The following is a 12,158-nucleotide window of genomic DNA, read 5'->3' as shown; positions in this document are numbered from 1 at the left end:
AAGCCTAAAAAAAATCGTTAAAAGCTACTGAACCATTGCAAAAAGCAATGAGAAAGGCTAAGGAAATGTTTGCCGATATCTCAAGGTAGTTGAATTTTAAAGTGGAGAAATTAATGCATCAGTAATATAGTGCATTGATAAGAACCTATTTGGACTATTGCATTTCATGTTGGACAACATACCCCATGAAGTATTCCTCAATTGAGGAAAAGGTGGTCGTAGAACATAGAACATTACTACGCACTACAGGCTCTTCGGCCCTTGATGTTGTGGCAACCTGTGAAACCAATCTGAAGCCCATCTAACCTACACTATTCCATTATCCTCCATATGTTTATCCAATGACCATTTAAATGGCCTTAAATTTGGCGAGTCTACTACTGTTGCAGGCAGGGCATTCCACACCGTTACTACTCTCTGAGTAAAGAACTTACCTCTGACATCTGTCCTATATCTATCACCCCTCAGTTTAAAGTTATGTCCCCTCATGCTAACCATCACCATCCGAGGAAAAAGGCTCTGACTGTCCACCCTATCTAATCCTCTGATCATCTTGTGTGTCTCTATTAAATCACCTCTTAACCTTCTTCTCTCTAACAAAAACAGCCTGAAGTCCCTCAGCCTTTCCTCATAAGACCTTCCCTCCATACCAGGCAACCTAGTAAATACCTAGTAAATCTCCTCTGCACCCTTTCCGAAGCTTTCACATCCTTCCTATAATGCAGCAACGACAGCTGTACACAACACTCCAAGTGTGGCTGCACCAGAGTTTTCAACAGCTGCAACATGACCTCATGGCTTCGAAACTCAATCCCTCGACCTGTAATCTCATGGAAACTGGTATTATACAAACAGATGTGACAGAGATGGAGAAACTGGCAGAATGAAACAAAATAATGGATTTATAAGTTATGATTGTGAGAAATAGGGTGTTTTCATTTGTAAGAAAGACAACTGCTGTTAATGATGCTGCTGATTCATAAACATCTAGAATTGCACATTATTTGCAATTATGTAATTAAAATTTTTGATTTAAAATCTGAACCTCAAGTTATTTGAGTTGGGATTCATATCCCTAAGAATATGCAATTTCATCCTGCAGGTGAATAATTAATATTTATACCATGTTAAAGGACTGTAGTTGTTTTTGAATGTTGTGGGAGAGTCAGAGACTGTTCTCACCCATTTCTGAACTATTGTGCAAAAATGGAATTGTGATCTGTTGACTGAACATAGCCATTACACAGGTGACAATACAAAAGACAATCAAAGTGATCTAATTGGCTAGTAAGCTATTATTATTTTCAGTCTGTGTCTTGCTGAATTCATCTGCACATTTTCCAAGTTTTACTTTGCTTGGCCAAAAGTAGAGAGGAGGCAAAAAACACATATTTGGAGTAGACTATTTTTACTTATTCAAAAAAGCCAGCAATACTGCTGTTAATGATGCTACTGATTACAGACAGAAAATGCAAATTCATGTCTCTGTCTTTCTGCCTTTTCTCTCCTCCTATTTCTTGGTGTTTCTCCCCTGGGCTTTCATTAGATTAGTCCACCCTGTTCCTATTCTTACTTATGGGTTCTTGGCCCAAGAATCACTTACAGTTGCCTCTGTCCCCACTCCCATACTATTAGTTTTAGTGATCCTAAGAATTGATCCTTGACCCTTTCTTGTTTCTCATCTATCAGATGCCCTTTGTGACATTATGAGAAAGCACAAAATTGGCTTCAAACATCTATTGAGAACACTCAGGTCTACCTCACCATTGCCTCTCTCAACTACTCTACTATTGTTAAATTAAAAGACTGTTTATTTGATGAGAAGAAATTTCTTCCAATTTACTATTGGGAAGCCATTGTATTCAGTCCTTGCTCCAAGCTCCATGCCCTACCCGCTGACTGTATCCCACTCCCTTACAATAGCCTGTGACAAATCAGTTCATTCACTATCTTAAATCATATTTGAACAAGAGGTAAACCTTTGACCACATATCCATGCCTTCACTTACATTGCCCAACATCACGTGACTTCACCCTGTGTTAACTGACTTGTCCTTGAAACCTCATTTAGACAGTCATTATTGTGGAAGGTGATCACTTCAGCTGAGAATCAAATATCCAAACAACTGGTGATTTTTAAAAAACACACCACTTCTTTTGTCTGCATTCTTCCTTCAGCCAAGTTTAACACCTGATATTCTCTCCAAAGTTTATCTCTTTTTAGCATGCTTGCAGAATGCATTTGTGTGTATGTGTGAATTGGTTTCTATCCAAAGACCTATGACTTCAGGTATGGCCTGCTCAGACAACACAGGACCCATAAATCATGGAGCCTCGCAGAAGCTTCCTTGTTTTGAGAAATGAACAAGAGTGATGCCTTGTTCAGCTATGAGCAAAGGGCAGAAACTTTGTCCACAAAACAGCTCCAGATGGACTACCAAAAGAGAGAGATTCAGTGTTTTCTTAGGCTATTCAATTAATTCTGGCAGAAATCATCTTCAAAAAATCTAAATTAATCTGCAAACAGGAAAATAGTGCTGTTTTATTGCTCTCAGCTTTGTGAGGAAACAGAGTAAAGTAAGAATTGCTTTAAATATTATTTTGTGCTCTTGTGTAACTATTGGAATACAAACCAACCTGTTGAGTTATGTTCAATTGAATTTCACTAATATGTGGATCAGTCAGCACAAGGAAAAATATTTTAAATTATATTGCCAAATACATATAACAAATGATTTTACTTGGTCATGCTAATATGTGACTAGATTGTTGGCCGTAAGGGTAAACTTCTAATAAGAAGGAAAGTAGCAGCTGTTTAACAGAGATATCAGTGATTTTTAACCTGACTGTACTAATGGAGTCACACTTTGAATCATGAGATATTAATGCTAGCTTTTTTCTTCCCTGCATGACCAATGCATTTGCAGGTGTTAGGCAAATATGGATTTGTTCTAAACACAGATTTCTAATGTTTTTGTATCAAAGAGAGACAGATTAAGGTATGGATCAATTTATGGAAAGCAAGGAAGATAATGCAGAAAATAAATTACTTAAAACTGTTTATAAAGCAAGTCAGATGACCACTTATTTTAATAGGATTATTAGCCTTGTATGGATATTTAATATACAAGCAGTAGTTTTTTTAAAAAATTACGCCAAAGTTACTGATTGCTTTGGAATGAACTTTAGAAATTTTTTGTAAAGATAATTTTTTGCATGTTCCAGAAGTTTGATATTAATCATGTGCAAATATTTTTGGCCTGGACATCAAGAAACTTTCTCATGGCATCAATAAAAGAAGTTAATGCTTGAGATTTTCATATGAAAGTCACTTTACTGCAAACAATAAGGATACATTTACAGAATGACTAGATGAAATTTTCCACTCCCTGGTGGACCTGAGTAATGGTGAGACAGTTTGGATAATATTAGAGGCAATGATGTTTTTTCTCCTCATGCCTTCAGTATCAATTTCAGAATCTCGCTGTTGAGCTGTGCCTACATTACATCCATGCATTTGTACCTCAGCAAAGCCCAAGCTTGAGTTGTTTATGCAACACTGTCAATTCTCCTCCCCCTTGCTGAGAAACTAGATAGTAAAAACTTCAAACGTGTGGATCACATCTGGCAGCTGCAGCTCTTCAACTGGTTGCCTCAGCCAGCATTCAACTGTTCCTTCACAACATGTTCCATGGCCACAACGCTTCTCAAATATTCATCCAGACAAGTAGCATCAGCCAACTATTAGCCTCAGCATACCCTTGTGCCTGCTGTTGGACCAATCACACATCATATTGGCCTTCAATACTTTGCACTGAACCTTGGCACAGCTGTAACATATATGTTTGTGCCAGGTCACTTCATATTGTAGGAACACACACACATCTCATGTATCTGCACAGGATGCATTTAATGGTTCTTAATTTGTTTCCGTAGCACTCACTCACTTTGTGATTACTTGGAGGCTACCATTCTTTTAAACTTCACATTGCTTTCTTAGCACACACTCACTGTCTTCAACATTAATTTAAGGGCTGCCACCCATATGCGGCTCACATTGCTTTCTTAGTACAGAGTCTTTTGTCCTCAGTTACAGGCTGCATTCCTGCAGACATTGTGGATGTGGGACCTGGATCTCCATGATATTCACCAACCTGTCCACTTAGATAGCCAGATGCAAGCATGTCAGAAACCAACATAGTACTGATAATTGTGGTGGACTCCTCCATCTTGTGATCCAGTTCATTGACTAATTCTGATATACCTGGCTGCTGTTCCTGTCCTTGTCTGTGTAGTTTGACTAAGACCCAGACTCCTAGAGATCTACAGCACAGAAAAACGACCTTTGTTACATTGAGTCTGCACCAACCATAAAGTGTACTCCACAACTGCACACAATACTCTAGCTATGGCCTAACCAATGTTTTATATAGTTCCAGCATCACCTTCCTGCTTCAATAATTCTATGCCTTCCTAATAAAGGCAAGCATCCACCTGTGTCAACTTGCACTGATATCTTAAGGGACTGATGTATATGCACACCAAGATCCCTCTATTCTTGGTGGCTTTCAAGGCCCATCATATTTCCTTGCCTGGTTTGTCCTGTCCGAATGCAGCACCTCACATTAATCCAGAGTGAACTCTATTTGTGATTCATAACTCCATCTAACGAGCCCCTCTATATCCTCCTGTAATCTAAGGCTATTATCCTCACTATTTGCCATTAACCAATTTTTATATTGAGGTTGAGAACATGAGAATGATCTCAGGAAAAAGACAATCAAGTACCTAGTCTCAGGCAGCCTTCTGAGTCCAGAGACTTAGGCTACTTCTTCCTTGACCAAACGTGGAGATTTGTCAATGGTGTGCTCATTAAATGTCAGTGATGTACTCCTTAGTCTCATTTAGAAAAGTACGCATTGAGGTGAAAGTTTCTGAGCTGGGAGAGGATGCACAAGAAAGTCTTGCTGGTTCACACTCTGAGAGATCAGTAGCTTTCTCCTCAGAGGTGGAAATGAAGCCTAAGGTCATTGATACTGACATTTTCTTAGTTGAGGTTCATTGTCTTTTGCTAATATCTGAATAAAAGAAGAATGGAATTAGTTGCCTAAGAGGGATAAAAGCTTGTGTAAATTACCAATGAGTTTGCGCTGATGTTAATGGGAGAGCAGCGCAGCACAGCACAATGAAACTTACTGGGTTAGTTCACCATTGTGGTTCCAGCATGAGTGGTCATGTTTTTCTTTGGCTCAATCCAGTATTTTCTCCTTATTAGGAGAGAGGAGCCTGATGTCCACCACTTCACCACCGCTCTCCCACAGGTGAGATCTCTTGGCCTGGTTGTGGAGCCAGTTCTCCCCGCAACCAGACTAAAGGACAAATTGACCAAAATGTAAATGGAAGAGCAGTTAGTTGTATGCTCAGTTATAGGCTGCATACCTGCAGATATTGAAGATGTGGGACCTGGACCTACGTGATCGTCACCAACTTTTCCATGGAAACAGCCAGATGTATGCATGTCAGATCCAACACAGTACTGAGTATTGCGGTGGACTCCTCATTCTTATGATCCAGTTCACTGACTATCTCTGTATAATTTAAATATAGTTCTATCTCATTTATTTTTGACTCGCTACTTTGAAATATTGGCATATGGGTTTTGAACTATGTTTATGAGGGGATTTTATTATTTAACTTGTCTGTATTTCTGGAACTATGACGTTTACCAGTAAGTTCTTGAAATGATGATTTGTTTGCCTCAGATATTGATCCTTTGAAAATTTCAGACATGAGTACCTCAGTCTGTATGTTATTTTCTGGTGATGGCATCTCTTTCTTGACTCTCATTCTCTTTAAAAGAACTACAGCACGGAGATTGCTCGTGGCCTAAAAGAACAACAGTAACACCAGCTCCATAGGAATTGGTACAAAGGCAGCTAGTAAAGTAATTGACAGAAGCAAAAACAATCAAAGAAAGACATTTTAAGCTGATGCAATCAACTTTGATGCTAATCTTTTTTGTATCTTTGACTCAATACCTGTATTAAATGGTCAGGAGTGGGGATTTGGCAAGTGATTGCACAATGTTCAGCACTGTTTGTGAATGTTTATTCTGAAGCAATCCATCTTCAAGTGCAATAATATCTGTCAATATCCAGGCTTGGACTAACAAGTGGCAAGTAACATTTGTGTCAAACAAATGCCAGGAAGTAATCATCATCCACAGTAACAGACAATTTAACCATAGTGCCGTGACATTCAATTAGACTGTTACCCTCACTGAGGCCTACCAGTATTGATATCTTGGAGGTTACCATTGACCAGAAACTCAACAAGATTCACGCTATAAATAGAGTGGATGCAAGACTTAGTCAATGGCTAGGAATACTACAACGGGTAACTCACCTCCTGACATCCCAGAGCCTGTCCACCATTGACAAATCACAAGTCAGGAATGTGATGGGACACTCCTCAATTGGCTGGATAAGTGCAGCTCCAACAGCACTCGAGAAGCTTGACACCGTCAAGGACAATGCTGCCTACTTGATTGGCACTACATTCACAAACATCCAGTTCCTCCAACACTGACACTCATTTGCAGCAGTATGCACTGTCTACAAGATGCATGCAGAAGATGCAGAGGTGCAAAAGATGTATGGTAGTATCACCAACTGCAAGTTCCCTTCTGTGCAGCTCGCTATCTGACTTAGAAATTCCCAAACCTTCACTATCATTGGATCAATATCATGGAATTCTCTCTTTAATAGTATTCTGAGACTACCTATAACACATGGACTGTAGTGGTTCAATAAGGCAACTCACACTGCCTTCTCAAGGGCAACTAGGGATGGTCAATAAATGCTGGATAGCTAGCAACTCCATGTCCCATGAGTGAATTAAAAAAAAATCTTTAATACCTACTCTACTAGGTCAAGGGATGAAACAGATCAAATAAGGTAGAGGGAAATAACAGCATGACACCAATTTCATTTCTATGTAGTTGCCTTAAATGGGTAGAAACCACATGCAGCTAATGGAAATGATGTTAAAAAGGAAGCTGTCAACAAAAGGACAAAGAGCTAATGCCACAGAGCTTAACCCAGATTTCAGGTGAGATCTGCTAATGTAAATCTGCAAATTAGATAGACCCAAGGAGAAATATAGGCTACTATCTCTAAATGTATATATTAGCATTGTTGGGGAAAAAAAAATCCAAAATCTTAATTACATATATTAATAACTAGCATATGTTTGCTGAAAATATCCTGATATGGAACACCTCCTTTTAACTGTTCCATAAAACTCCTTCTCTTGATTTTTCTCAATTATTCTTCTCTTTCAGTTTTATCTACCAGACATTTTGGACTGAAAAAAATTAAAACTGAGGGCTGAAGTATTATATAAAATGGAATAGACTAGTTCCATAAATTTCCTAACTTAGTAAGAAGGTGCATACCAGTATATCTGACAGAATTCAATAACTGTGACATCTTTTTAAGTAGCACATAGTACATAAATGTGTATGATACATTTGAAGGACTCTACATTATTTCTAGATTACTCTATTTACATGTAATCTACTTTACAATTCTGAATAATTATTATTTTAGCTGACCAAAGTAATTGGTTTATTTGTTTCCCTTGCGGGAAAAACACGATCTGTATTTTACTTCAAAAGTTAATCATATTATTTTTTTCTCAAAATTTACAGCAAGGAAATCAACATCCCTTTAAGATGTAGCTGTCCAGTTGATTTTGAATTCCAGATAAATTTTCTTCAGCCTCATCGTGCGTTCACAATTCAGCCAAAAGCAGGTGAGAAAACTTCCAATATTATATTAGTAATTTGTATTGGCAATTAATGGTGCATTGGCATAGTCATACAGTCATAAAGCAAAAAGGCAGCTGGAGAATTAATTAACAGAAGCAAAACAAATTGAAGAAATATAATTTAAGCCGACACAATCAGCTTTGGTGATGGGCTGCTGTATACCTTTCCTTCAGATTTCCTGTGGATCTTTCCTTCAGCCTATCAAGTCTGCACTGACCTATCTATGCATGATCCACTTCCTTGCACTTGGCCCATATTATGAGGTTTCAAGTGCTCAGCCACGTACATTTTTAAATTTTGCACAGGACAAAATGTCTGGTAAATAAAAAGAAAAGATTTTGAGTTATTATCCTAAATTAAGGCAGGTGCTAGCCCCCTATCCCACAAACCCCTTCATGCTGCAACTGTACAAAACGCTAGTGCGGCCTCATTTGGAATATTGCGTGCAGTTCTGGTCGCCCCATTATGGGAAGGATGCGGAAGCATTGGAAAAGGTGCAAAGGAAATTTACCAGGATGTTGCCTGGTCTGGAGCGCAGGCCCTATGAAGAAAGGCTGAGGGACTTGGGGATCTGTTCTCATTGGAGAGAAGGAGGCTAAGAGGGGATTTAATAGAGACATACAAGATGATCAGAGGGTTGGGTAGGGTGGACAGTGAGAGTCTTTTTCCGAGGATGATGACTTCAACTTGTACAAGGGGGCATAGCTGCAAATTGAGGGGTGATAGATTTAAGACAGATGTCAGAGGCAGGTTCTTTACTTAGAGAGTGGTAAGGGCATGGAACACCCTGCCTGCCAATGTAGTTAACTCAGCTACATTAGGGGCACTTAAACAGTCCTTGGGTAAGCATATCGATAATGATGGGATAGTGTAGGCGGAGGGGTTTAGATTAGTTCACAGGTCAGCGCAATATCGAGGGCAAAAGGGCCTGTTCTGCACTGTATTGTTCTATGTTCTATGTTCTATGCTCAAACCAGGCCTTGTTATCACACTGCCTGCCATTACACACTACCTATCATTAGTCACTAATTGTCCCCATTAACAGCTATTCACCCTCTTATCAACTCCTTTATCTATTAAAACTGCTCTTCCCTCTCTTTGGGTTCTATCTTTTATCCTATTGTTTAGTCTCTAACCCCTCCCCTCCTTAATTTCTGCGTATAAACCAACGTTTTCCTAGCTACCATCCATTCTGAGGGAAGGTCACCGGGCCCGAAATGTTAACTCTGATTTTTCTTCACACGCTGCCAGGCCTGCTTAACTTTTCCAGCAACTTCGGTTTTTTGAACCAAAATTTCTATTTGCATCAATAAGCTCATAATCCTCAATTGAATCTCATTCTCAGTTCACACTCCACACTCAAACAATACCTTTCTGCCAAACAAAGTAAGAATGGTTCTTCTGTACTGTTTGGAAATTTTGATTAAATTCATCAAATCCCTACAGTGTGGAAACAGGCCCTTCGGCCCGACATGTTCACACTGACCCTCAGAGCATCCCACCCAGACCCATTCCCCTATAACCCACCTAACCTAGACATCCTGAACACTACGGACAATTTAGCATGACCAATCCACCTAGCCTGCACGTCTTTGGACAGTTGGAGGAAACTGGAGACATAGAGGAAACCCACACAGACACAGAGAGTGTGCAAACTCCACACAATCACACGTCCCTGGTGCTGTGAGGTAACCGTGCTGATCACTGAGCCACTGTGCCACCCCTTTAGATGTCATGCATCAGTAGCGAAGCGAACTCTAGGTTGGAATTTTCCTTCTACATTTAAAAGATAAATGATTGAAAAATCTTTTTTTTCTTTTCTCTGAATATGTTCAGTGATTTTTAACAATGTACAAAAAGACAGAAACCATGCAAATAACCATTCAAGTCAATAAGTTATTGTTAGAGAATTAAATGGTCAAATGCACAAAGCTGATCTGTTATGCATAAGAACATACAAAATAAGAGCAGGAATAGGTCATTTGACACCTTCGCCTGCTCTGCCTTTTATTAAGGTCATGGTTGATCTCCCCCAAGCCTCCGTACCTCTTATGTGCCAGGTCCACAAAGCCTCTCAACTCCCTGGTTTTTCAAAAATATATCCATCGCTTGCAATACTTTACATGATATAGTCTTCACAACTCTTTGGGGCTGAGAATTCCAGACATTCCTTACCCTCAGAGAGAAAGAGCTTCTTTGCATGATAACAAAGTGCGGAGCTGGATGAACACAGCAGGCCAAGCAGCATCTTAGGAGCACAAAAACTGATGTTTCGGGCCTAGACCCTTCATCAGAAAAGCTAATTACAAGAGATTTGCAGTGGGAGAGAGATCCCCTGAGGTTTGTCCGGCGGGTGGAGGGTAACTTCTTCAGGTTAGGCATCCCTGGAAGAGGCTTTGCAGTGAGGCTAAAATTGTGACCAGAGATAATGGGAACTGCAGATGCTGGAGAATCTTAGGTAACAAAGTGTGGAGCTGGATGAACACAGCAGGCCAAGCAGCATCTTAGGAGCACAAGATGACTATCCCCTGATTCTGTAAGTACTTTCACGAGTTCGAGATTCTCCCACTAGTGGAATCATCATCTCAACATCTACCCTGTCAACCCCCCTCAGAATCTTATATGTTTCAATATGACTACCCCTCATTTTTCTGCCTCCAATGCCAATATATTGTTTCTTGGATACTAGGCCAACACTTCATTCATTGTACAGCTGTGCCCCTACCAACACCATGTACAGTCATAACAAAGCACTGTTTATGCTTCTTTTTGGCTGAAAACCCATATTGTATGATGGTTAAAAGTTTTTAAATTAACTATTAATGTGATTGCACAGCTTAGGACCTTTTTGATCCAAGTGAGGAAACATGAAATGGATATAATAATATTCTCAATGGGAATTGGACACAAAAGTATTTTTTAAATTCTATATAAAAATGTCTAAACTGTCATTCCTTACACTTTTATATGCCTTTGAAATAGCTTCTCAATGCTGGATTGTGGACCTTTAGACATTTATGTCCTTTGTCATTGAGGTTTCTTTCCCTTCCAAAAGACTTTAATATATACATGATTCATATCAATTTTTAACTAACTGGAGCTACTGCAAGCTGGTCTGTAAATCTTGATCCTCAAATACTATATGCCAGTTTCTTCGTTAATTTAGTAGTTTATATCCAGCTGTGAAAGGAATAAGAAATCATTAATGTACTGAAGCTACAGAATTTTTTCCGTCTCCTTTAAAGTAGTTTTCTCCTCACAGAAAGCTCACCTGTTGTTTACTGTTTATATTTCTTGGTAAGCTTTTTCAGGTTAGGTGTGCCTTCATCATTTTGTGTTATGTCTCAGTGTCCTTCCTATCACTGAGTTTTCAGTGATATTGTACTATAGCACGTGAATTTCTTTTGTGAGGCAACTGTATACTGCTTTGTGAAAGGTTTCCTGCATGTTTCTCCCAGTTAATTAAGTTAACTTTGACACCAGATTCAGCATAAAAACTGAGCTGAATTGAATGGCTCCATCAACAGGCTGGTAAAGCCCAGCCCAATCAATGCATTTCAAGCAATCAACTGTCTGGCATCAGAGCTTTAATCGTTAAAGGGAACAAGATCCCACTTCCAAGTACTGCTGACCAGTGAGCCAGCAACTCTTTGTTCTTAGAAGCACCACCCAAGAATGATGGTCATTGCTGCCATTGCAGCAACAATACACAAGGCCCTGGAATTAAATTTTGCTATTATTTATGCACCTATGTATGGAGGCCTATGAGGAGAAAAGAAATAGGGAAAATGCCCCAGGAAGTTTCTGGTGTTTGTATTCAAAACAATAAGAAAGATCATGGACTTTATAAAAATGTAACATTATTATAAGCATTAAATGTATGATTAATGTATTTGGTTTGCGTCACAGGAATAATACCAGCCAATGGACAAGTTGACATTGTTGTCAAATACACTCCATTTGATCGTACTACGGCTCAACTTCAGGTCCAACTCCTCGTCTCTCAGTTCAACTCAAAACCTTGCATTTGTACTATCATTGGCACTTCTTCTCCAAGGATTGACCTTAGGTAAGTAATAGATGAAGAAATGAAAAATTAAATCATTTCTTGTTTTGTGAAATGGTATTAAACTTATATAATATGATCACAGATATGAATCCTGAAATTTCAGGCAGTTTGCTGGGACTTCTCTCTGTCCGATTCTGATATTGGCGCCATCTGAAATTCTGTTCTGAGTGAATTTACCTATTTTGGACAATGTCTGTGCTATTTCGACACAACCATGGCATCCATCTTTGTTCAACCAGGAGTGTAGAAGGAAACCAC

General features: G+C 39.2%; 1 protein-coding gene across 4 annotated transcripts in view; it reads left to right on the top strand.

The window, feature by feature from the left end:
- Positions 1-12,158, top strand: part of cfap221 (cilia and flagella associated protein 221) — a 247,144-nt gene that overhangs the window by 61,491 nt on the left and 173,495 nt on the right. For all 4 annotated transcript variants that reach the window (XM_059647392.1, XM_048533708.2, XM_048533705.2 and 1 more), the window contains 2 exons: positions 7,712-7,815; positions 11,741-11,900. In XM_059647392.1, the coding sequence (XP_059503375.1) occupies positions 7,712-7,815; positions 11,741-11,900 (264 nt within the window). The remainder of the gene's footprint in view (positions 1-7,711; positions 7,816-11,740; positions 11,901-12,158) is intronic.

Source organism: Stegostoma tigrinum, chromosome 7, assembly GCF_030684315.1.
Source record: "Stegostoma tigrinum isolate sSteTig4 chromosome 7, sSteTig4.hap1, whole genome shotgun sequence".
NCBI classification, from domain to species: domain Eukaryota; kingdom Metazoa; phylum Chordata; class Chondrichthyes; order Orectolobiformes; family Stegostomatidae; genus Stegostoma; species Stegostoma tigrinum.
Note: the sequence above shows the minus strand (reverse complement) of the source record. Positions and strands in the feature narration are given on the sequence as shown.